The sequence below is a fragment of the Oryzias latipes genome, chromosome 17, assembly GCF_002234675.1.
Source record: "Oryzias latipes chromosome 17, ASM223467v1".
NCBI classification, from domain to species: domain Eukaryota; kingdom Metazoa; phylum Chordata; class Actinopteri; order Beloniformes; family Adrianichthyidae; genus Oryzias; species Oryzias latipes.
The window spans coordinates 16,048,653-16,074,332 of NC_019875.2; the positions used below are offsets into that span (position 1 = coordinate 16,048,653).

General features: G+C 37.8%; 1 protein-coding gene across 2 annotated transcripts in view; it reads right to left on the reverse strand.

Annotated features, from left to right (window-relative positions):
* The window catches only part of LOC101173893 (cAMP-specific 3',5'-cyclic phosphodiesterase 4B), a 72,982-nt gene that overhangs the window by 14,844 nt on the left and 32,458 nt on the right, over positions 1-25,680 (reverse strand). Inside the window, exons 1-5 of one of the 2 annotated variants that reach the window (XM_023965355.1) lie at positions 18,575-18,781; positions 16,832-17,026; positions 16,712-16,748; positions 15,960-16,030; positions 10,779-10,828 (exon numbers count right to left, since the gene is read on the reverse strand). In XM_023965355.1, coding sequence (XP_023821123.1) covers positions 10,779-10,828; positions 15,960-16,030; positions 16,712-16,748; positions 16,832-17,026; positions 18,575-18,660 — 439 coding nt within the window. In that variant the 5' untranslated portion in view covers positions 18,661-18,781. Of the gene's footprint in view, positions 1-10,778; positions 10,829-15,959; positions 16,031-16,711; positions 16,749-16,831; positions 17,027-18,574; positions 18,782-25,680 lie in introns of those variants that run through there. The other variant, XM_023965353.1, reaches the window with a different exon arrangement.

The window sequence follows — 25,680 nt, forward strand, 5'->3', positions numbered from 1 at the left end:
TAGAACAGAGTTTCTGCAGAGTTGTAGCGGCACTGTTGGCGCAGCATTCTCCCATTCCCCATCATCCATTTTTTTACACTCTCTTCCGCTAGCCTACAGTTCATCAAATCCTCAACCTAGTATTACTGGTGCAACAAAAATGGCGAGCAACATTGGAGCAATCCAGTCGTACAGTTTTAAGCCAGATTCCAGCTCGGACGAGGAGAAGCCATCAACAAGTGGACGCATTAGAATGGAGTGGAGAAGGCAGCTTGTGGCTTGCGGTTATAGGTCTCATCAATGGCAAATGTAAAACCTCCTATCTGTAAATGTTTAGATTTTGAGTTTTAAATGGTGAGAACAAGGATAATTCCACATTTTAAGTGAATCTGCGAGAAAATCCTGTCCTTTTTGGGAACAAAACCAAAACCTCCTTTCAGGATTGACTGGAATACTTAAAACATTTTTCTTATTTCCTGAAAAAAAGAGTTTTTTCAGATAGGAGGTGTTGTATTTTGTCCATGGATATGTCACCTAGATAAGCTTTTTTGAGCTGCATGTTTTTTTGTTTGCTCCTGTTTCACAACGATTTAAATAAAGAAACACTCGGTAATACAAACTTAACCTCAAAATATTTATAAGTAATATTACTTTGTGATTGGTTTGATGTTTTTTCCTAAATTCTTCATATAGTGTCTGTGCTAGTCCAAAAAGTAAATGTCAGTGCTGCATGAAATGCAATATAACCCTTTTGCTATCCTATGACCCCACCCTTACATTGACGTGTTCTCCCTACCATGACAAAGGTGGATAAAGGTGGAAAGATTTCATGTAATCCATGGACACCAGTGAAGATCACAAGTCATTGAAAAAAAAAGGTTCTGCGCACTGTCTAGTGGGTCTAGATGACCCAACTCCCAATGTTAAAGTGCCTAGGACAGCACAAGGGCTAACAATTAACCACAAATTTAAAATTATATGCATTTATAATAATATCAACAATTACTGAGACAATGTAAGTCCACAAGTGTCAATGAAATGTATAAATTGATGTGCATGGTGTGATTTTATTGTTTCTTGTGGACAAACTCCTGCACTGAAGATAGTAACAAAAAAAAGACAAAATAATTCATTGACATCTTAGAGTTACTGCCTCGATTCTACTGTAATAAAAGGGATGTGATTGCATGAAGAGGAGGGCAAAGTCTGGTGACAGTGGCTCAGGTGGTTGAGCAGGTCGTCCAATGATTGAAGGGTTGGCGGTTCGATCCCCGCTCCCACCAGCCAAAATGTCGTTGTGTCCTTGGGCAAGACACTTCCCCCTCCTTGCCTCCAGTGTGGCTCCACTGGTGTGTGAATGCGCATGAATGATCCCGGTGATGGTCAGAGGGGCCGTAGGCGCAAACTGGCAGCCACGCCTCTGTCAGTCTGCCCCAGGGCAGCTGTGGCTACATCAGCAGTTACCCGTCACCAAGTATGAATGAGGAGTGAATGAATAATGGACACAATGTAAGCGCTTTGGGTGTCTTGAAAAGCGCAGATAAATCCAATCCATTATTATTTTATTATTATTATTTTTTTTACAGTGGTGGACAAAATTGTTGGTACCCCTCAGTTAAAGAACGAAAGTCCACAATGCTCACTGAAATGACTGAAACGTTCAAAAGTAACAATAAATTAACACTTATTGAAAATTAAATAATCAAAATCAGCCATTACTTTTGAGTTGTTGACTAACAGAATTATTTAAAAAAATAAACTAATGAAATAGGTCTGGACAAAAATGATGGTACCCATAACTTAATATTTTGTTGCACAACCTTTTGAGCAATCACTGCAATTAAAGGGTTTCTATATTTGTCAATGAACCTTCTGCACCTGTCCACTGGTATTTTGGCCCACTCCTCATGAGCAAACTGCTCCAGCAATCTCAGGTTTGACAGGTGTCTTCTCCAAATGGCATGTTTCAGCTCCTTCCACAGATGTTCAATGGGATTCAGATCTGGGCTCATAGAAGGCCACTTCAGAATAGTCCAACGCTTTTCTCTTAGCCATTCTTTGGTGTTTTTGGCTGTGTGTTTTGGATCGTTGTCCTGTTGGAAGACCCATGAGCTGCGACTGAGACCAAGCTTTCTGACACTAAGCAGCACATTTCTATCCAGAATGCCTTGATAATCTTGAGATTTCATTTTACCTTGCACAACTTCAAGACACCCTGTGCCAGATGCAGCAAAGCAGCCCCAAAACAGAACTGAGTGTTCTTTTGGTTGTATGCTTCATTTTTGAGTCTAAGAACATAGAGCTGATGTGCCTTACCTAAAAGCTGCAGTTTTGTCTCATCTGTCCAAAGGACATTTTCCCAGAAGCTTTGTGGCTTGTCAACATGCATTTTTGCAAATTCCAGTCTGGCTTTTTGATGATTTCCTTTCAACAGTGGTGTCCTCCTTGGTCGTCTCCCATGAAGTCCACTCTGGCTCAAACAACGACGAATGGTGCGTTCTAACACTGATGTACTTTGATCTAGGAGTTCACCTTTAATTTCTTTGGAGGTTGTTCTGGGCTCTTTGGATACAGTTCCAACTATCCGTCTCCTCAATTTGTCATCAATTTTCCTCTTCTGGCCACGTCCAGGGAGGTTGGCTACTGTCCCGTTGGTCTTACACTTCTGAATAATATGTGCCACTGTCGTCACAGGAACTTCAAGCTGCTTAGAGATGGTTTTATAGCCTTTACCTTTACGATGTTTGTCTACAATTTTGTTTCTAATGTCCTGGGACAATTTTCTCCTTCGCTTTCTGTTGTCCATGTTCAGTGTGGTACACACCTTTTCACCAAACAGCAACGTGACGTTTTATCTCCCTTTAAATAGTCAGACTGACTGAATATGGGTTTGAAAATAGCTGTGAGTGAATTAAAGGACATACCTGAGTTCATCATGACCTCCTGGACAATTAGTTCTCAGTCTTTTATGGAGGTACCATCATTTTTGTCCAGCACTATTTCATTAGTTTTTTGTTTTTTTAAATAATTCTGTTAATCAACAACTCAAAAGTAATGGCTGATTTTGATTATTTAATTTTCGATAAATGTTAATTTATTGTTACTTTTGAACGTTTCAGTGAGCATTGTGGACTTTCTTTCTTTAACTGAGGGGTACCAACAATTTTGTCCACCATTGTATGTATTCAAAAAAATCCAATTTATAGGGAACATTTACATTAAAATAAAAAAATAACACAAATTGTAATCAGCTTATGAAAAAAGTATACAAACCCACAGGTTGTGCTTTTCCTTGAAGTCATGACAAAACCGACATAACTTCAGATAACGAGTTTCTGTTGTAAGCAGTTTGACTGGGGTTTATTTTTTGGAAATGACTGGAAAAATAGGAAAACTGTAATAAAAGACTGAGTAATTTAGATGTGACTAATATAGATCAAGTTCAAGGTATGTTTTTACCGTCAGGAAGTTTTTCCTTTGAAACTACTACAGTAAATGGAAATGACTGTGAATCCACACCCTTTTTTTTCCTTTTTGACTTGACCACATCATGGAGGGCAATGCTACTCTACGTGCACATTCCTGCTTTAGTTTGACAATACAGATCTGGAAGTGAGATGGAGGAGAGTGTTTTGAATGATTCACATTTGAACAATGATTCATCCTTTTATCTTTTACCTCAACACACGTCAGTTTATGCACGTGTTGAGATTAGTGGAAGAAAAACAAAACCGTGATGAAAAAAACCCCCAACTTAATCATACTGAGACAGCTGCGTGTGGTACAGGTACAGGTTGGAGAGTCAGCTTGACAAAAACACATTGTGTTGAAATACAGCCGGCAAGTATAAACACGTCGAATTAGATTCCTGACTATTTCAGAGATCACAAGGCAGCTGCAGCTCTGAGGAAAAAAATCATTCCTCTGCCAACTGAAACAGTTTGCTCAATTAGTAATTTACAGGTCCCTCAAACTGCCTCGATGACTAAGACTAGAATGTAAAAGTGAAATTAATGGTTATATTTAGATAAAAAAATATGTTTAATAACTTAATTTAATAATTTAAGTATTGAAAAAAATATGTTTTAATCAAATGTGGTCTTATTGTGACATTCTATATTTAAATGATTGTTTTTTGCTTTAATAACTATCTGGATTCAGTGTTGATGGAAAAAATGAACTATTTAGAAGATAGAGGTACGATGCGGATACAGAGACACGAAACAAAAACCAGGGTCTTATAAAATAAACTAAAACCAAATTGAAAAATATCTAAACCAAGAACTGATCAGATATAACGACGCCTGACAAAATAAAGAGCAGAAATCTGAATGAAACTAAACCGAAAACAGAAAAAAAAATTATATATATATATATATATATATATATATATATATATATATATATATATATATATATATATATATATATATATGTATGTATGTATTCAGGATTTAGGAAAAAACACAGAAAAAATTAGTTTTCTTTACGCTAAAAAATATAAAAATGTTCCATATCTAATATTAAATTTATTTTTTATTTTTTATATGTTCTATATCTCTCCACTGTTTTAAGCATAAAGATGAATAATTACTGTTTATCCATTGCTTTACTCTTTTTTTCATGCCCGTAGTCATTTAGGATTTCTTTACATCTTTTATGCTGTAGTTTGGCAATACTAAGCTCTCAGGTGTTTCCCCCACAGCAAATAATTCTGATTTAATCACAATTATTTTATAATTAGCCTAAAGAAAAGTTAGTACAGAACCATGGAAGGAAAGGGAGCTGAGTATTCCAATGCTCTTTATTAGAATTGAACCTTTTTCTGCACAAAAACCTCTGTGAAGCACTGTGCAATCCTACTTTGAACATGTGTTATAAAATATTTTATTTAGCTACATTTCAAAAACAATAGATGAACAAACTTAAAGGATTGAATGTTACTCTTGCAACACCAGATCTGGAAAGTCAAGTAAGTGATTTGATGAAGACAGGGGTGTGTTAGACACTAACTAGTGGATGGAACCTTGAAACTTTTCCTTCCAAACAGCCTTTACTTGATTTTGTTTTTGCACTGTTTACAACTGCAGTGTAATCTCCCCAGCTATCAAAACAAACGGCTTCAAACACACATGAGCCTCATCAGCCCCCGTCTGACAGCTCCTTCACAATGCCTCAACAGGGCTGTCCGGACACGGGCCAGCTTGAGGGAAGGGCCACAGGGAGGTTTATGACCGTGCTGACGTCAATGAAATAATTCAAATACTTAACCAGGCTGCACGCTTCCAGTCTGCCAGATCCTTTTCTCTGGCTGTGAGCCTGGAAAGCCTGAAATGGACTATTGCTGTGGACTAGAGCAGTCACTGCATGCAGGCTGAAATAAGAGCAGCAGACTAAGGAAAGACTGAGGATTAGTCAGATTTGTATATCAGATAGTGGTCCAACTATTCCTCAATCAGCCATACCCTTCATGTATTCATTTAATATGATCAGTTTAGATTTGTGATTTTGTTGCACATAAAATAACAACTTTGTTCACAGTATTAAAGTGTCTGTAAACAGCAAAAACTAATTTCTCCATTTAATTTAGCATAAAAATGTAAAACAAACATTGAATTTAGGGCTGCACGGTGGCGCAGTGGTTAGCGCTCTTGCCTCACAGCAAGAAGGCCTCCGGTTCAAGTCCCAGCTGGGGGATGAGAAAAACTACATCAACGGGGGACCTTTCTGTGTGGAGTTTGCATGTTCTCCCCGTGCATGCGTGGGTTTTCTCCGGGATCTCCGGCTTCCTCCCACCGTCCAAAAACATGCGACATAGGTTGATTGGTCATTCTAAATTGTCCATAGGTGTGAGTGTGAGAGTGAATGGATGTGTGATTGAGGATATTCTACCCTGCGACAGACTGGCGACCAGTCCAGGGTATCCCTTGCCTACGCCCCAGTGGCCGGGATAGGCTCCGGCAACCCCGTGACCCCGAAAGGGAATAAACGGTTAAGAAAATGAATGAAAAAACATTGATTTTATTTTATGTACCCATGGATAAATCAAATTTTTTTTTTCCTTTTTACAAGGCAGTCAGGTCTTAATTTAGTCTGTATGTATCGTCGACCTGCTGATCGCCAGTTGAACTCTTTTTTTCCCCCCTCCTTTGGGTGCCAGAATAATGCAATTCATTCATATCTTCATTGTATTCTTCTTGAAAAGTGTTTACAAAAAGGAAACAATGGCTGAATGAGCAATGGCCATTATGTATGGCTCCACACCCAGATCAATTTACGCACAGTCTGTTTGGTTTCAGAGAAATGAATGAGTGCCAGTCAGTCCATTATTACAGTCTGTTATGATGCATAGTGTTTTTTTTACTACTGCATCACAGATCAGCTGTTTTTTCTTTTGAGTTCAACAGGAACATGGTCTAAGAAAATACATTACAACCCACTTTGTGTGGTTCTAATGGAGTTTTCCAATTAAACACTCAGAGGTAGTCATGTGTTTTTCTACATAGGCAGAGTACAGGAGATTAAACTGAAAATGTTCTGACCTAATCGGTTGTTCGCTTAAATGGACCATAATTGAAATACATGTTTTCATTTGAAAAACGTTGGATTTTTGTACTTATTGCTTAGTTTGGTGAAGAATTTTTAAGCATTTCTTTAAGTTTTGCCTTGAGACAACTTTTGTTGTGGATAAACTGCTTTGACTTAATTTGAGTTTAGACTTTGATCCAAAAATTCACGTAAATGTTAGAATTATTTAGAGGTAACTTTGATAAGTAAAAAAAAACCATTAAAAAAAAACCCTCCTGGATCGCATTTGAAGAGGTGTATACATCTCGGTGAATTCAGTATAATTCAGTAAAAGACAAAAATTTACATTATGCTTAAATCCTATAGGGCTAAGTGATAAAAAAGTCACCCTGTAACTGTAAAGGAAATCAGAGAAGCTCTTAAGTCCGTTTCTGCAAGTCCAAGTCAAGACTTAAATTTCTTTATTAATTGAAATTCAAATGAAGTCTGAAGTCTTTGACAAATGCATTTCAAATCTGAATTTTTTTGCTGTAAATTTCAAGTCAAGTCGAGTCATAAAACTTACATTTGAAATGTGTTTTGTTGTTTCAAATTCTAAATAAACCTCTTTTACACAGCACAAGAATAGACAGTTGGTCTTTCTGTGTCCCCAATGCAAAAGGTTTGTAAAGGTTTTTTTTTATTTGTAAACCTGACAGCAATGTCCTGGAGCTAAAAAAAAAAATAGAGAAATGAACATTGTTCACAAGTCCCAAACATCAAGTCTCAAGTCTCTACATGTGAGACTTTAGCGCGTGTCATGTCCAAGTCCCAATCTCTGATAAAAGCATAAAGATATATAAACTTGACAGATAACCTCTAATTCAATTAACTCATTACTGATGTTCACTCCCCCACCCTAACAATGTTCCAAAAACAGAACAAAGTTCAGCATAGAGGTCAGTTATGTCCACCCACTGGCTAATCAAAAAAGACTCACCCTATTAATGGCAACATTTGAGCTCTAACAAAACCAAAATGACTGATAAAAGATTCCTGCCCCTTAAAGTTAACATGAATAATAAATAAAGCGACACAGTGTTCCCTTTCTACATTGTGTTTCACCTATTTATTTTTTTACAGAACATTGTGTTCTGCGTTCTGATTGACCTCGTCAATTAATCTAATCTTAATCGTGTTTCCTTTACAAAACGCATTCAGCTCGACACATTCATTCACACCGTCAATCGTAATCAATTTTCTTTTTTCTACAAAACTGGACTTATGTTTCTACGAAGGTTTGAACTTTGAGAGTTTAAATAAAGGGAAAAAGTTTGAAAGTGTCTGAAAAAAGTGCATTAAGTGTGTAGCCTTAAAAAATCTATAACCTTACGCCGTGGATTTCACCTAATCACAACTTATTTATGGAACATAAACCCTCCAATAAACATGCATTCATGTGTTGGCATAAAATTAGACATTTTTAACATGGGAGTCGATAGGAAACTCCCTTCAGATACCAGTCTCCACCAGAAGGTAACAAATGTACTTCCTGGTTTGTGTCAAATTGGGAAATGGGAAGTGGGTGTTTGAGTACAACTTATGCTACCTTTGTTGAAATGAACAGAAAAAAGTACACTGTTAAAAAAAACAAACTCTGAAAACCGCTGGAGGAAGTGTTTAAAAGACGTCATTAATCCAAACGAGTGATCACTACTTTATCCAGCCTGCACTGTGAAGTCAACATATGTGGTCTCAGCGTACAATTTTTTAAATTCGCTCTCCCATGTTAGAGATGCTTTAATTTCTGTGTCTCTTGTCAGAGTTTTGATACCCACTATCTCAGGTGACACACTCACACCTACGGCTTTCCAATCCAGACGATTCATAGACAACTGAGGACAACAACTCTGCAGCTCTTGCTTTTTTTTCTTTGTATACTAGTTTATTTTTTGAAACTTTAAATTTTAACTAAAGAGGTAACCGTGTCTCCAAAACATTGCTCTCATAAAGTAATTCCTTTAAAGTTAAACATGTTGCATCAGGCCACAAACTCCCTGCGTGAGTCAGCAAGAGAGCAAAACTGAAATTAGTTGAATTCAGCTGGGATGTGTCTGAATGACGTTGGGAAAAAAGATGTAACTTTCTTCATGCACAGCGAGCAAAAACAAGAAACGCATTGCGTAAAACTAATAGAAATCTTTTGCACACTTTTTTCCAACAGTTGTAGAATCTCCAAATCCTTGGGAAAGTCAATTAGCTTGGATCACAAAGAGTGAATCAAAAAATTCCCCATATCAAAGACCAAAAAAAAAGGGAAAGCCTTTATTCTGAATGTGTGAAGGAAGAGTGAGGCCTTTGTTGGCTGCCGGCTCACGAGACCGCGTGTGCTGGGGCCGTTTGATTTGTGAAGCCTAAAAATCATACGAGGACCTCTACAATCCCCTTACGGTGCGGGAGTAAGATGTTTAACAGTGTAAACAGCCTGCAGTGACGCATTTCCAGCTTTGCAGATTTTTCAGTTTACCCTTAGGTTTTTTGTTTAAAGCCCTTCATGCACTTTCACCCAATGACCGGTCACGTTCCTTTTTGAAGCTTCAATCCAAGTAAGCCTCCTGGTCGGCATCTAGCTACAAGTTTAAAAGCTGTGACTTTTTCAAACGCTTTGTTTGAGTCCAAGGCATCAATCCTCTCTTGTTTTGTTTGTCTTTTCGAGCTAAACTCTCTTTATCTCTAGTCTTTCATCAAACCTGAGCTCATGCAGAGAAAGATGCGGGTTCATTAGAATTTTCAGCAGCGGAAAGACACAAAACAGGAAAAATCTGTTCTCCTTTTTCCGCTAAAAGCTGAGGAAAATGAGCAGCTCAGGGGAGGATATGATCGTGTTAAATGCAGTTGTCTCCTTTTTTATAAATTAATGTGAATCATTACTTTGCTGCAGGTGTACTGAAAGCACTTTGTATGCTCTAAGATAGCGCAGGACGGTAGCAACCTTGAAGACAAATCTAGAATAAAAAAACACACAAGCGTTTGAGGGTTTATCATGTTTGTTTTCACTTCTTTTATCTCCTCAGTGCGTCACAATAAAGGCCAGTGAGATGGCTTTCCTCGTCAGAGAGCACTTGCAGAAGGTCAAGGATTGTGAGAAGTGTGGAGGAGGAAGAATAATAAGACACTCGCAGTTGTCTTAGGTTTTTCCTGCAGTGGGACTCTGCTCCTCGCAGCCCATCTGTGCTGATAGGAAACTGAGAGCACCCATGTGCAGGCAACACTGACGTCAATGGAGCCGGAGAAACCAGTCCAGCAGGAACCAGTATCCCTGCAGCTCTTCTTCCTTATTTCAACATGCATTTCCTCTAAACTTCTACCTGATTTTACAGAAATTCAGCTCTGGTTCTCATTTATCCTATTGTCGCTTATTTCCGCATCCTTCCTTTATTTTACAACTCTGTTTATGAGAATTTGTGGTATATAAAAGCAGTTTTATGCATGCAAAACTCAAAAACTTAAGTTTCAATGCATGTGTGAGAGGATTAAAAAAAAAACACAATGCTTTAAACTAAAAGTTTATACATTTTACTCTTAATTTTTAAAATATAATTTTATTTGCATTAAAAAACATTTTTGTCAAAGCATTCACAAACTCCAAAGGTATAAAATCTTTAGTGAAACTAAATGGGTTTTCTCACAACTCTTTAATTTTATTTATTGTAAAAAAAATACGCTCAAAAGTTTTACAAAGATGTCCATATTAAACTTCTGTGTACGTCCAGTCAGAAAGGAATAAACCAAAGCGTGAGAATGTTCAGTTTGATAATTATCTTCTTTTGGCCAGCTATCATTCTCCACCAGCAGCCAAGGTTCACGTATTCACAAGTAACTTGCACAACTGCTTCAGTGTCAGCAAATCACAAAAACAAAGTGCTTCTAGCAATTCACACTTTTTTTAAATAAAGCTTTTGAGTTTATATTTAAACAAAAATAAAAACTCAGAATTATTACTTTTAGGAATTGATTTAATGTGTCTTTTATTTTGACCAGAATGTAATTGCTTTATTCTTTTTTTATTCACTTCTATTTATTCTTTAGCTTTTTTGTTCTTTCTTGTAATTATTTGCTTTTAATAGATTCATGACTTTTGTAGGTGTGCATATTAGTGTGCATTACATTGTGGCATTACTGGATTGTTCATTATTTAAATAGTAAATGAAGTGTGCTGCAGGCAAGTCACATCCATCAAGTTTTATTTAAAACATCATTTTCATACTTACCTACATTGAGAATGAACCCACCTGAAAGACAGACTTTGGTGGAACAGGGCTGGTTTGATGCAGGAGATCTTCTGCAACACAGAAACAGAACAGCAGGTTTGTCATCCAGGAACTGTCGTAAAAAGGTGAAACAAAGATGGCTGCAAAGCTTTGACGGCACCAAGTTCACACAAAAAGAGGGTAAAAAAAGAGTTTCCTCTGATTTTTAGAAACTACTGGAAACAATTTGATACTTGCAAAGATTTAAAACCTTGTTTTCAGACATTCAAAGTATTTGACCAGGTTTTAGGTTGTTTTATCTTCTCTTTGGTTTACATCTTTCTAACCTTTTCTTAAAATCACCACAGACAAGATTTTTTGTCTCATTAAGAGCAAAAATGCAGAAATAAGGAAAATATCCTTAAAATGACTCAAAATCCTTTTGTTCCATCCTCTTGACAATAGAAAAAGTTGATTTCAGACTAATTGCTTGATTTAGGAAAAATTCATAAGAAATCTAAATGCATATTATCAAACAGATTTACCTTATAATAACACGAAGAAGCCATATTAAATCTCACAGACAGTTTTCAACATTTTTATTTTATTTTATTTAGATTTATGTTTTAAGAATAAGATTTTTGTACTGAGATTGTATTTTCATTTTGTTCACACTTTGTTGTAAACTGAATCATTTCCACTAATTACAACAGTTTTTTGCCACTGCAATCAAAATGAACTACAATTACTATTTAAAAAATACAAACCATTTTCTTAAAGCTAGCAAAAGATGCTTAATATTGAGTGGTATGACATTCAATTTGAACTAATTCTATCAAGAGTTAGCTTTTTCAGCCTATTATTTTCTTTCTGAATGCTTTTTTCTAGATTTTGACATCTTACTATAAGATTTCTTGTTAAGTAAAAATTACTTGCAGCATAGACAGATAATCTGTGATTTTCTTCTTAAGATTACTGGCCTTTTCCTAGTTTTAGTCTACCTCTTTTTGCAGGGAACAAAATGAAACTTTAGAGCAATACAGTTGTGCAGAAATACCCCAAAGTTTACTGGCACTTCAGAAACATTATCCAGTTACAGAATAACCCTTGTGGCGCGTGAGCTCCTCATGTTTGTCTAATAATGTCTTTATGCAAACTGATGATTAGAGGCTTTTCACAAAAAAGGAAGCACACTTATACACTAACCGCTCTTTGATGGGGGGGGCAGTGCTCATTCAAAGAATTCCAAATAATCCAACCCTATCATAACACCAACTAAAACACCCAAATTACGGTAAAGAAATGTAATAGGCATTGCAAAGGAAAATCCTCATTCTGCCCACACATGTTAAGAATTCCTTTTTAAAACGTCGATATTTCAAGCTAGTAAGCATGGTTCCATTACTGCACAGTTTCCAGATACACCGGTATTGATTCTGTGGAACCAAAACTCAACAGCCTATGAAAGGATTAGCAAAAATAAATAAATAAAAGTGCACATGCGTGCCCTCATAACTTGTAGAGACACTTTTATAAGTCCAAACATGTCTTCAGACATTCAAAAAGGGCGGCCTTTCTATTTGCATGCCTGATCACTTAAGGCGGTTTTCTCCTCATCTGTCCCGACCTCTTTAATAGGTTGAAACCTGTTGTTCTTAAAGATGGAGCCAACCGTGCCAAGAAAACAGCCAGCAAGTTTGGCAGGATCATTACATTTAGAGACTGAACACAGGGCAGGTACTACACCAAAGCACTTGTCAGATTAGCAATATTTTGATGCGTATATCAATAATAACTTTTTTTCCCCCAGTCTTTTATCTGCAAAAATCTGAAAGGATGTCAAACGCTGGTTTAGTTCGAATAGTTTTTGCAGAAAATGTTTGCGCATAAAAAACTTAAACCTTTTACAATTAACCTTTGCACAGTATCTCTATAACAACACTTTTCGAACAGTTAAACTAAATTACCTGTGCTCCAGGTGCATTGAACAATCATTACATGTAATGGAATCAATGTGTCATGTGTGCGTACCGCATGCATAAGTGAAAATATGTCTATTTATGATTAGAAGAAGATATAATGTCATCTTCTTTTATTTTCCAATCAACTGATGACTTAATATCTTAAATAGGTTTGATATATCTGTATATGTTTTTACTTTTTCTTTTGTTTTTATTGCTTGAAAAAAATCAATAAAACCAAAGCCTATTTAGTTCAAATGAGCAAACATTTTTTCGGACACCATTGTCCTGTTTCTGACAAGCCCTATCTTAATTTTCGACACCGGTTTTAACAGAAAGTCCATATCTTTTTGTGTGAAAACGTGCAACAATTTAGTGGTAGAGTCATATTGCCACCAGGAGGGGGCCTCAGAGGAAAACAGCATTGGGAATTATGGATTGTGTTGTGCAAAAATTCCTACCATCAGCTAGAAATTACCTGACATTTCCTTGAAATATTATTCATTAATGAGTTTTTAAATAAATAGAAAATAGTTTTATGTTTGAAGACAGTTTTGCTTCGGTGACTGCATCACTAGAAACACAATTAATGGACCTTTTGCATGAGTTCAAAGTTATTTACATGCTTGGTGTTAAACAGAAACATATGCAAATATCCTTCGTGGGGCATTTCTGGGAAAAGAGAAAGAGCGCTGGTGTGCAACAAATAATTTCTTTTTGAGCCAAATGTGTTTTTCAACAACAGTCCTTGTTTTTACTCAGCACAGAGAGCTCTAACAATTCCCTGAAATGGTTACAGCTTTTGCTGATCCTTTTCCGTGCGGGTGCACGAACACGAGAGTGCACTGACTTCAAGCACAGCAGCCGCCCACATCTGGTATCTACGAAAAAGAGGTCAAGACCTTTTTCTACGAAGTCAAAAACCTTTTCACTGTGGACGCATGGACATTTTGATTTAGGTGCTGGAAATAAAAAACAATAAAAGCATGTTTGCACATTTGAATGCCTCCACAGCTGAATGCTAGAGATTTATTTATGACTCATTAGCGCCTCCCAATGACACATTTTGGTATTTTGGTTTCTCATAAATTGTAGCAATTTGGAAGGAATCCGCAAACCAAATTTTGCCAGAAAAAACCATGAAAGAAAGTTGTGACCTGCTATAGCAGGGGTCTGCAACCTGAGGCTCCAGAGCCACGTGTGGCTCGCTTAACCCTTCATTGTCGCTCTTTGGCTTTGAAGAAAAATGTTTGTTTTTAACCACTGAGGACGTTACAATAAATCAAGAGGCATTGAAAGCGTTAGCATTCCTCCAGAGTCACCTTATTTTGAAGGGAACTTGTATGTGCTGCCGTAAAACTCATATAATAGGAATATAGCACTGTTATAATTTATTGATTGTACATTTAAAAATCTACATTTTATAAATGAACGGTTAGATGGCCACAAAAATATTTTTCTAAACTGAAAAGTGGGACTTTGCAGCTGTTGTTGGGTTTTGTTCTGTAAGAAACTGAACCAAATGGCTCATTTGAGGCTAAAGATTGCAGACCCCTATGCTAGAGGATTCAAAAACAGAAGTTAGTGCACCTTTCAGAACGGAATAAAAAAAGCTCATTCTAGAGAAAATAAAATAGATGAAATGGCTTTTTGAAACTTACGATGGAGTTTTAGGGCCACCAAAAAAAAAAAAGGTGTGTGACGCCTGAGGAGGCCCACTTTTTGGCATTTTCAATGTTCTTATGCTAATATTACTGACAATTTTCTTTTTTGTTGTTTTCTGTGAAACTAGACATTTCATCTGGAGGAGAGCCGGCTACACTAACAATAATCTGTTTCTTCATCACCAAAAGGTTCAGAATTTCTTTTTTTGACATCTTCAAGCTAGGCTCCGATAAACAGACAATTTATCGTCGTAGACAATTTAAAGTCGTAAATTTATGACTTTTTTCTCGTAAAGTAACAGTTATGAATTTTATCTTGTAAATTTACGACTTTAAAGTCGTACTTAAGAATAAAAAAATTCTTTGTAAACTGGCCCTAAAACTCTGTTGTAAATGTCATTTTTGCAGGTGTTTCAACTTTCTGAATAAATACAGGGCTTGAACACACAGAGGAGGGACAGACCATCATAGTACTGGAACATGGGGCTCTTTCGTTCGGAACAATTTCCCAGAAATGTGAAGATGTCAGTGGATAAAGGTTCTTTTACCATCAAAGCTGCTCAGAAAGTGAAGGAAACTCTGACAGGAAGAGGTCTGATGGTTCTAAATCACAGCTGAAGCAAAAGAGATTTATTCATGTCTGACAGGAAAACAGATTCAAGCACAGATTTATTGTGGTTGTAGTAAGCATGTTTCAGTTTTAACTGGGATGATGCAACTTCCTGCTAGAGAGAAGGGCTGACAGGACAAAGCTGCTGCCAGAAAACCATTGTTAAAACTTCAGAAAAAAGACAAAGGGGCCTGGAACATGAAACACTGTGGCCGGACTACAGACGATAGGAAGTTACGGTCCAATTAATCAGATTTTGAAATCTTTGGTTCATCAAGCAGAGTCTGCATGCTGTCAAAAAGGTTAAAGGATGGCTCCACAGTCAAGTGTCAAACATGGAGGAGGGGATATGATGGTATGGGGCTGTTTTGCTGGATCATAGGTTGATGTTCTGTACAGAGTAAGAGACATTCTGAACACAGCTAGATCATTCTGCATTCTCACTGCTATGAGAAGAATTGGTTTAACCTAAAATTAGATAAAGGCCAGAAATATGAATTCAAGGCAAGCCATGCCAGGACAACCTGAAGACAAAACAACGAGATGGTAACCTTGAAAAGATGGATTAGCCACCTCAGTTTCAAGACATGAACTTCATTGAGTTGGTTTGGGATGAACTGGACTGTAGAGTGAAAGGAAAGAAAGAAAACTCCAAATACCAAACACGAATGGGAGCTTCTACAGGACACTTGAATTAACTTTCTAAAGAATATTTCAAACTATTCAAGAACAAATTCTGGGACTGTGTTCAGCTCTTAGAACTATGCAGTCAGTAAATGGATTCAAGGACTTCTTGAAACTCAATATGTTATCACTATCCTTTAATTTCAGAGTTTAACAAGACATCAAAATGTTCTAAACCCTTTAAATGGCGGTGTATAGAAGAAATATTTAAGCTGTTGCAAAAAAAAACTGTGAATTTTACTGGAAGACTTGAGTAAGTAGAAAAAAACACATGAAAAGTTCAAAAGAAAAAAAGCTGACTTACTTATTTGATGTACACTGTACATTTGTCAAGGTAGTGAAATTGTTTCTAACAGTCCGAAGGCTTGCCAGAACCTGAAATCAAGACATAATAAAATACATTAGTTAGAGCAAAGGTACAAGCAACATCTAAAGTGAACGGAAATATTACAAATGTGTTAATGTCACTCCTAGAAGAGAATTATGATAACACAAATGGTAATGATTTTCCTGTTTTTAGAAGGAAACATTTGTGTTGCTTTGAACACCAAAAAGCAGAAATCTTTTCTGGTTTAATTTATAATTCAGACAGTAAGATTTCAGACACATTGTTAATCCTAGAAATCTATTTTAGTACACTATGTTTGAGAATGCTGACAGATACTCATAACATGTAAAAGAGTGGCTAAGTTGTCTTTTTTTAATAAAAGTAAAAGAAACCTGAGCACTTGTGTTATAATTACCTTTAGTTAAGGACACACTGGAAAAAAAGAAAGGCCATAACCTACCAGTAATTTAAAATGTTGAATTTTTTTGTTAACTTTTAACAACATTCATACACAATCATCAATTTAAATGATCTATAATATCATACATTTTATCACTATATTTCTTTTAGCATTATTACAATTTTTCTTGTGAAGTGGCAGAAAAGTGGTGCTTTTAATGTAATGCTGATTCATGGCCACTAGAGGGCAGAAAGAGACATTACATCTGAAGCTTCTTCAGTAAACTGTTTTTGGTTTGGAGGTGCACTGAGCGGTAATCAGTTCTCACCTGGGCAAACGGGGTCACGATCAAATCTTCTCCGTGTCTGACAATGAGAGAATACAACAGCATTGAAACACAAACAAACATCCGCTGCATCAGGGAAAGTGCAAACTTCTGAAAACTCACAACTCTCCGACAATTGAGGAGTTTCGAGACAAGGACTTAGGTGAAAGTTCATAGTCGCTGTCAGAACGATATAAGAAGGACTCTCTTCTCTGGCCGTGAGCCGCCAGGCTGGGGTGCAGAACCAGACCCGAACCTGGAGACGCCTGTGGGTCTGAAGGACTGCAGCACAGGGAAGGGCCATTCTCAACTTCCAAGCTAAGAAAAGGAAGAAAACAAAAGTAGAAATAGTGAGACGGGAAAGAAGACAGAGAAATGGCAGTTTTTCAAAGATCTGTATTCTCGCCACACGTCTTTGCTGATCCCTTTGATGCCTGTGTCAGCGGGAGCTAAAACACACAAGAGCACTCTGTTGAAGAAACAAATCATAAGACAAACCATGTCTCTGTTATTTATCCACCCTACTTTATTCCACTTAACACTGCTCTGGTCAGCGTACACCACAACAATCAAAGCTTGAAGTGCTTTAAAGCTTGTGGATTTGCTCTGCTTTTCTTCCTGAACACTATCAGTTCAAAGCAACAAAAGCCAAACTACAAAAACCCAGTTGAAAAATACGCATCACGAGAAAAAACTTCAAGTAACAAGAAGTACAAAAAAAAAACAGCATAGCGAAGATTTGTAAAGGTCAAATCTATGCAATGAATGCTAGTTCTGAATGCTTTTATTTGAAGTTACACACTATATACCAAACCCCCCACTATCCATGTCCTCCATTTATAGTTGGTATATACGAACAGAAAAAACTGGCTACATATATTGCGTGCTCGGGCCCTTTCAGAATGTGGAACTTTAGGCACTTTTGTTCTCAACTTGAGAATGTCTGTCTATTCGAGGGCTACAGTTGTGGGATTAACTGGAGAGCAAAACATGTTGAAGCCCTTTCTTTCATTTCACGGCATCAGTGTCTTTGTGCCTGGAAAATCAAATAAAAATAAGCTAATTTAAAAGAAGAAAAAGTAGTTAAAAATTGTATTACTTCTGGTTGGTCCTGGACTTTTATCAGCAAAAAAAAACAAAAAAAACAGCTACACAAAACAAAAACAGACATTGAAAGCAATCTTGATTCAATTATATAGAAGTGAACAACAGCTTCGGGCAAAAGCAATTAAACGTGGGGTTCTTTTTCGGTGTGTATGCGACGTAAAAACATTCAGCATTTCCTGTAAAAGGACTGGAAACGCCAGTGAGGCCCCGACAGATGTACCCGCCTGATATAATCCACTTGTCAGTATGGTTTGGTGCAGAAGAGAGCTAGCTTTTCTGTAATCCGAAGGGCAAAAGTTGAAAGGTGAAAAGTCAGGGAATTAAAACCCGAGAAGAGCAACATAGAAAATCTCTCAAATCTCGATCAAAGTCTTAATGAGTTCAAATAAAATGACGGAACGGCCTGTGGGAGTAAACGAGCCTATGTGCGAAACGTCATTTTTGCATCATCTTAAACCCCCAACATGTTAAATTGCTGCCATGTGTGGGATTATCTGCTCCAGTCACTAATTCCCACACCTCAGCCAGATCAAATGAGATTAATAAGCAATGTGGCTATTAAAAATATGCCAAGCGACTGGCGCAATCTAAGTCCTTATGGACTTCATTCCAATCTCTGCTTTCCATCAAATAAAAACAGCCTTTTCCAGGATCAACCTGAACAAGTACAGTGTTGTTAAGCAACCAAACAAAAGAAAATGACAGAATTGCTTTGAAAACACGCAGAAATAATCATTTATGGAAGTCAAAGGAAGTCACCTGTGAGCACCGAGGCGAACGCGGCTGACAGCGTCATCACTGAAGTCAAAGTGCCCAGCTCGTAACCTGGGGGACCTCCTCAACATAGTTTCAGCCTACCACTTCTGCTGTTCAGATGAAGCAACTGAGCCACACTACGGCTGCTCACTAACACAACCCCATCCCGTCCCGGAGCAGTCCTCGCGCTGGAATAACGCATGCTTGGCAGGAAGCTTCAGCCAGATCTGGGCTGGAACACTGCGAGCCCAACGTCACTGTTCATCTGACCGCTGTCCTTTTTCTCCTCTGTGTGGAAACGTTGCAGATTAGTTGTTCTCCAGTAACTCACCCGCTCATCTCTTGACATCACATGGTGTCCGACTAAACCATATTGGGGTCTTATTGCAGTACTCGAGTGAATTCATTATTCAAAGTTCTTAAAAATAAAAGTATTTTGAAGGGAAAAAAAATAGGGGTGCGCATGTCCCACCTCAACTTCTGCTGTCTGTTAAAACAAACAAATGTTTATTGAGTCTCTGCTACGCAATAAAATTATGTGCTTTTCAGTGACAAAGGAAAGATTTTTCCAGTTCAAGCTTAAAGACAAGACAATGTTTCATTAGAACAGTCACCCCCCAAAAAACTGTCCTGTTCAAAACAACAGAGGTGAAAAGTGTCCAAACAGGATGAAAGCCAGTCTGCCTGGATGACATCTGCAAGACGGAGGAGAAGCAGAGAATCTTATCATCGAACTGGAAAAAAAAAAAAAAAGAAGAGTCAAATAAACCAAACTTCCAGACGTAGCATAAATATGTACAGAAGTTTGAGGCCAAATGTAGAATCCATCAATTTTCATATAAACCAAGAACCTCTCGAGAGGTTTGAGAATTTATAAACCTCAGAAGGATTTTTTTTAATCTTTTGTACATGTGCAAAACAGAGGAAATATTAAAACTTAAGCTGACTTGTTTGAAAAATACATTTCAAGTTGACCCTTTTAAGCTCTTCCTTTCAAAAGGTTGCAAATCCCCTGTAGAAGCTCCACCGAGACGATGTTTTTAACCTTTCTAGATAAGACAACTTGTTCCTGAAGATATATTCCAGTGAGGAGATGTGTCCAATCAAAATCTGAACAATAACAGAAACATTGCAGCACTGCATCCAGTGGAAACATTTATTTTTTTCCCTTCTAAACTTTAGAGCAGGCTTTACAGAATGACAATAGAAACAAGGCCTGGGGAAGACTGAAGGAGCGTATGATTTTCTGCCTCACCTTAAACCCATTTAAGGCAGTGCCAGATAACTGAGAAAAGTGGACCGTGTTTACATGACGATATCATCAAGATCATGCAGCTGTTTCATCTGCTCTCACTAAAACAAGAAGGACGAAAAAGAAGGACGAAGATGCGTTTCAAAAAAGAGTATTTGTTGACTGAAAAGTATTTGTTATTCCTGACTCTCATCAGGTTCAAAAATTCAAATATAGCTAAATGTTGTCATTTTGGATTGCAGCCTGTAGCTACTTTTGTCAAGGTTTCAACAAAATATCAATTTTTCAAAATAAAACGAAACCCTGCTATTATCTTTGATTGGCAGGAGAGGATTTTCTTCAACAATGCCAAAAAAAAAAATCCTTTCAATTTTCCACCTCTCTAAATCACTTTGATGAACTACAACTTCACCCTTGAGCAGAGACACATTTAACAGCTTGAAATAAACTCCCACTAAACATGGTCTTGCATGAAATGCTGTCTGTGGGAGAAGGCAGCAAATACAGCAGACCTTTAAAAAACAAGCCCTAAAAAGATACACCAGCTGAGCAGAGTTTCCTGGCATGACAAATTCTTTTAGCTCGGAGAGAACGCAGCAGAATATATCAGGGCCACATTTTAAATTCAGGCTTTGATAAAGACATCAAAGAGCTTCTTTCACCACCTGCTGGTGCGGGATCAGAAGGAGTCTGAGGCCGAGTGCTCTCAAAGTGATGTTGTTTAAGTCACAAGAAGGCCAAGAGAGAATCCGCTGGCTCTTCCTCTACATGTGAGGGGATGAAGGGTCTCAACAGGACCAAAAGGTAAAAGAGGGAGGCCAACACAAGCCTTTACATGAAAGGCTGTAAAAGATTAGCCTAGCAGTTTAGAACAATCTGGAATTTCTTCACATTCCCACCATACTTGTTTGGATCTGACATTTTCTCTGTTATAGTAAACATTCGAAAATTGCATTCCAAACTACTGATGATTAGTGTTTTCTTTTAATAAGTTGGGTATGTTGACTTTGCCTATATGAAAAGCTGTGACTGGACCAAACATGTTGAGACTCAAGGGATAATGTCTAAAATAATCTGTAATCCATCCATCCATTCATCCATTCATCCATCCATCCATCTTCCACTACTTATCCAAACACGGGTTACAGACACTTCCTACCGCCACTCTGGATGAAGCCCGAGGCGCTGAAGGCCTCCCAGCTGAGAGACTTGCTGTCTCCAGCGTGTCCTATAAACTCTAAATGAGCAATAAAATAATGATTTCTCTGATTGTGTATTAATAAGTAGTAAGTAGCTGAATCTTAATCCACTGATCATTTTAAGTGGATCAAGATTCAGCTGACAACAGGTTTGCAGAACATCTGTCCAATAGAGCTTAATGCTTTTCCTTGACGACTAAAGGTGTGCCAAAAGGTTCTGTTCTAGGACCACTATTATTCTTTTCACTTTTTTTAATGTATCAAAGTATGGCGGTCCTCCTGAAGTACAAGTCACTCAGTGCAAAACAAATAGTAAAAAAATCATTACATTTTTCAAATCAAAACAAAATTCTAGACACCAAAATATGAAACAAATGTAAAAAACAAACAAAAGTAACTTCAAAGTAAGACCAAAATAGTGAAATGTCAAAACATTGAACAAACTAAGAAACAAGAAAAGAGTTGATTGAGCAATCACTGAACTTTAGTGGTGGCTGCGGTCAGATGCTTTTGCCACACCAAAAAACTTCCGGTTGAAAGGTGAGCAACGGTTATCATCCAACCAGTGACGTCCCACAATACCTACTTTTCTGGTTTCCTATTTTAATCTATTTTTTAACATTTTATTTTGATTTCTGGAAATAACTTTCGCTTTCCAAAATGAAAAGAAAAAAAAAACTTTGGGAGAACTTTGGAAGACGTATGCTGAACAACTACGAATGACTGATAGAGTAATACTTTTTTTTTTTTTTTAACTTGTCCTGTCCAACAGCTGGGCAGACAGATGAGAGCTGAGGGCCTCTTGTGTTGGACATATTTTACTTTAACAAGAGGGGTTATTAATCTTCAGACAAACCAAAGGTATGTCTGGATAAACCCCTTTTGTAATTGAGGCCAAACTTTATTAATTTCAACCATGTTTGAAAATCTTTGGTGTTGGACCGGACGGAAAAGGAAAGAGGGGAAGAAGAGAGAGGGACGTTAGAGAGAGGGGGGGGTAGGAGGGTGATAATAGGAGGAGAGGGGGGATAAGACCATGAAGCAGCATAAAGCAACAAGTTTACTGGTTGTTAATCATTACGGTAAGTTTCAAATGTCGTACAAAAAGGGCGGGGCCTGTCCACACACACACTCGAATGTTATAAACACACCTGTTAGCTGCAAAAATGTCCACATGTCGACATGTACACAAAACAGATAGTGTTCACACGCATACTTATGCCTTAAAACCAACTAGTGTGAAATATTTCAGTCATTCAATCATACAAACTGTTAGTGCAAAGGTGAGCTAACACCTGTGCTCAGGTGAGTGTTTATGTTCTTCTAAAATGGATGGTGGAATGTGAAAAGAAGGAGGGAGAGTGCCCAGCCATCCCCACCCCAAGACCCCCGCCGCAGCAGCAGCGGCAGCCGGAATCCCCCCAACGCCACACGGGAACCGGCAGGGAACAACCACCCCCGGGCAACCAAGACCGCCACCGCCACTGATAGAGTAATACTTAAATTCAAAACATTTTGCTCACAATCTGCAAAAATGATTTGCCAATAGAACAAATTAGTTTTTATTACAAGCTGTTTTGACTGGTCAATAGTTTCTATGTAACTAGTTAAAAGTAGTACAGAAATGTGTCTATACAGCTCCGTAAATCCGTTCGTATTCTTCCGTTTGTTCCCTTTCGGGGTCACAGGGCTGCTGGAGCCTATCCTGTGGGCGAAGGCAGAGGGGCACCCTGGACAGGTCGCCAGTCTGTCGCAGGGTAGAGTGTCACACAGCACTCTCACATCTATGTACAATTATTGAAAAAACAATCCGAAAGGATATTAATCTTACTTTCTAGAATAATTGATTTGATTTAAATGAAAGCTTTGTAAACAAATTTAAAGAAGCACAAAAATGTGTTGAGTTTCTGAAGAGTGACATTCTCAGAAGAGGAAAAAGGTTTTCCATTTAATTCCAGATAAATTGGACTCTTGTTGTTTGACTTGTGTTTGTGTGTTACAGTGATGAAAGCCTTATTTTTTTAAATTACCCAAATTTTAAAAGTATGAATCATATTAGCTTTAAAAATGTGATCATGAAAAATACACATTTAATTTTTTTTACGTGAAACATTCTGTATGAGAAACAAGAGCTGCAGATGAAGTACTCTAGTGCATCATTTTTTGTCATCCAGTACTAAAAATAAAACCTTTTTTTTAACAACCTGCTTTCTTTGTTCTTGAGAAAGCACAGAAATGTGCTTGTTACCTTCACTGCATCACAAAGAACAAAAAACCTTTGTGAGATGAAACAATAAAAGACAATTTAAACCTTATTTGCAATTTTAACATCAGAGGGTGAAACTCCAGTTTTTGACACACATTACTCTGCAAGTCGGGCTTCCATCCAATTATTTTTTGGAACTCACACAAGAGAGCGCTGGGACTGAAAAACATTTGAGAATACTAATTCTGAAGTGTTTAGCTGTGAAAAGCTGGTCATGAACTAAAACTCTGCGGCATCAATGGCCTTACTGTGCAGAATTATTGAGAAACTTCTGATTTAATTTTAGGTGAGTTCCAGTTTGTGTTGTCAGTGCTGGGCTATAATATTTACGATCAAAACAATTGCTTTTAAGTTTAAAACAAAACAAAACAGTCATTCCCGTCTGTCTATGAGTGATGTTTTCAAAAATAAAAGCATTTATGACCAACAGTAATAAAGTCAAACAGAGGAGGATCATGTTGGGTCACTAGCAGTGGTTATATGGACAAAAGTAATCACAAAGAACGCCTGATCAGAAAAAAAATGCATCATGTAAGCAAGCCGTTCGGAATACTCTGCCCCGATAAGACTCCTTCTGATCGAGATTGGACCGATCGGACCGCTGCCCGTCTGGCCGCTCTGCGTGAGCGAGCTGCCGGACTCAGTCGGAACTGTGTCTGCAAGCAGAGGAGCGGCTTTGGGACAGCGTGTGAGCTGTCTTTTGAATCCGGAAACGCAGTTTCAGGCAGAACTGAGAAGCCGTGTAAACACTAATGTGAATTTGTGTTACCAGTTGTGTCCAGACAAAATAAAGGCTGATGTTATTCCTTCATATTTACGAGCAGCAAAGATGCACATTGCAGCATTGATTGACAGAGTTTTTACGTTCCATGGCTAAATGTTGTTGGCACATATTAGGCTAAAGCTTTAAAACATCTACAGAGGTTATTGCAGGCAACCATTGGCAAACAGCTGCATGAAAACCTCACTAGGTCTACTGTCATTCACTAAATTGAATGGTAGAAAGCACACTCCCAGTAGACTGTAGAGTTAGTTAAACATTAAGAACAAATTACACAAATGAGGAAGTATGTGGTGAATGCCGGGAAAAATGTTACCTGGAGGGAGGGTTATAGACCTTAGGCTATCTCTTTTGCTGCATTCACACTGGCTGTGTGTAGGGCATTCAAGAACACACTATATTCGGTTTCATGAACACACATTTCGCTGGTGGTGTTCAGTGCAGGCATGCAGGGAGAGGGATTCTTCTTCTTCTGTCTTTTTTTCTGTTTACTAGCGCTTGTCCACCACCTACAGACATGAAACTTGATGTGAATCGTCAAAGCGGTGCAAATTCAGCAAATCTTGCTCCAGGCTTGTTCCTATAAATGTTCGTCTTGCTGTCATATTAATGCACAAAATGCACTTATTAATTCTGACTTGGTGATCATGTTCAGAACGGTTGGTACTTCCATGTTTTCAAAATGATCGACGCTACATTCACGTCACTACCAAATCCGATACCCGATTGGTCACAGTTGCCGCAATTAGGCACCAAAAAGTTTAACTTGTTGAACTTTCAGCTCGGGATCAATGAACGCCCAAATTGTATGTAGAACCCATGACCAGACGCGTGATCACGACGAGGAAGCCCGAAATTCTGGTCTACGCGCGTTAGCATAGACTGATCAAAATAAGTGGCCGCTTGAACACGAGTCGACACAGCCGGTGTGAACGGAGCATCAGGAATGCCAGGTCTTCCACTGCTCACGTGTCAAGTGTTTAAAAATCCTTTCTTTTTGTGTAAAATAAAAACCTGGGAATTAGGCACAGGGAATTTAGGTTAGCAGAGGATGGAGACGCCAGGATAGTTTTGAGAAGACCCTGTAAAAGACCTCACCATATCACTTTCTAAGGACTGACACCGCCACAGAAAAGTCGTACGTGTTCTTTGGGCTCTGAATGTGGATTTTTTCTGTCTTTATGACCAAATTTAAGAGACAGTTGTGAGTTTAAACTGTTCGGTCAAGCACATTTTCTATTCCAGCATTAATGATCAGGTCAAAAAAATTCCCACAGCTGTGGCTGGATGAGCCTGATGTGACTCTTATAATCAAAACACTTTTGCTATAAAGTAAAATGTTGGCCTTTTGTCTGACCTCATGAACGCATGACAGAATTACTAAAGAGAACACAACAATCATAGAAATTCTTTTAAGAAAATGTGACAGCTTTGATAGCTATAAACAATTGAAAAACCTGTGTAAGTAAGTAAAATACCACTGAATGCCTTGTAGGTTTGAAGATGAAGTGTCCAAATGTGTTGGTCTATTATTTGTAATTTGAGACCCAGACTGCAGAAACAACATGATACAATTATGTGTAATTGTGTAAATCATTGCATGCATCCAAG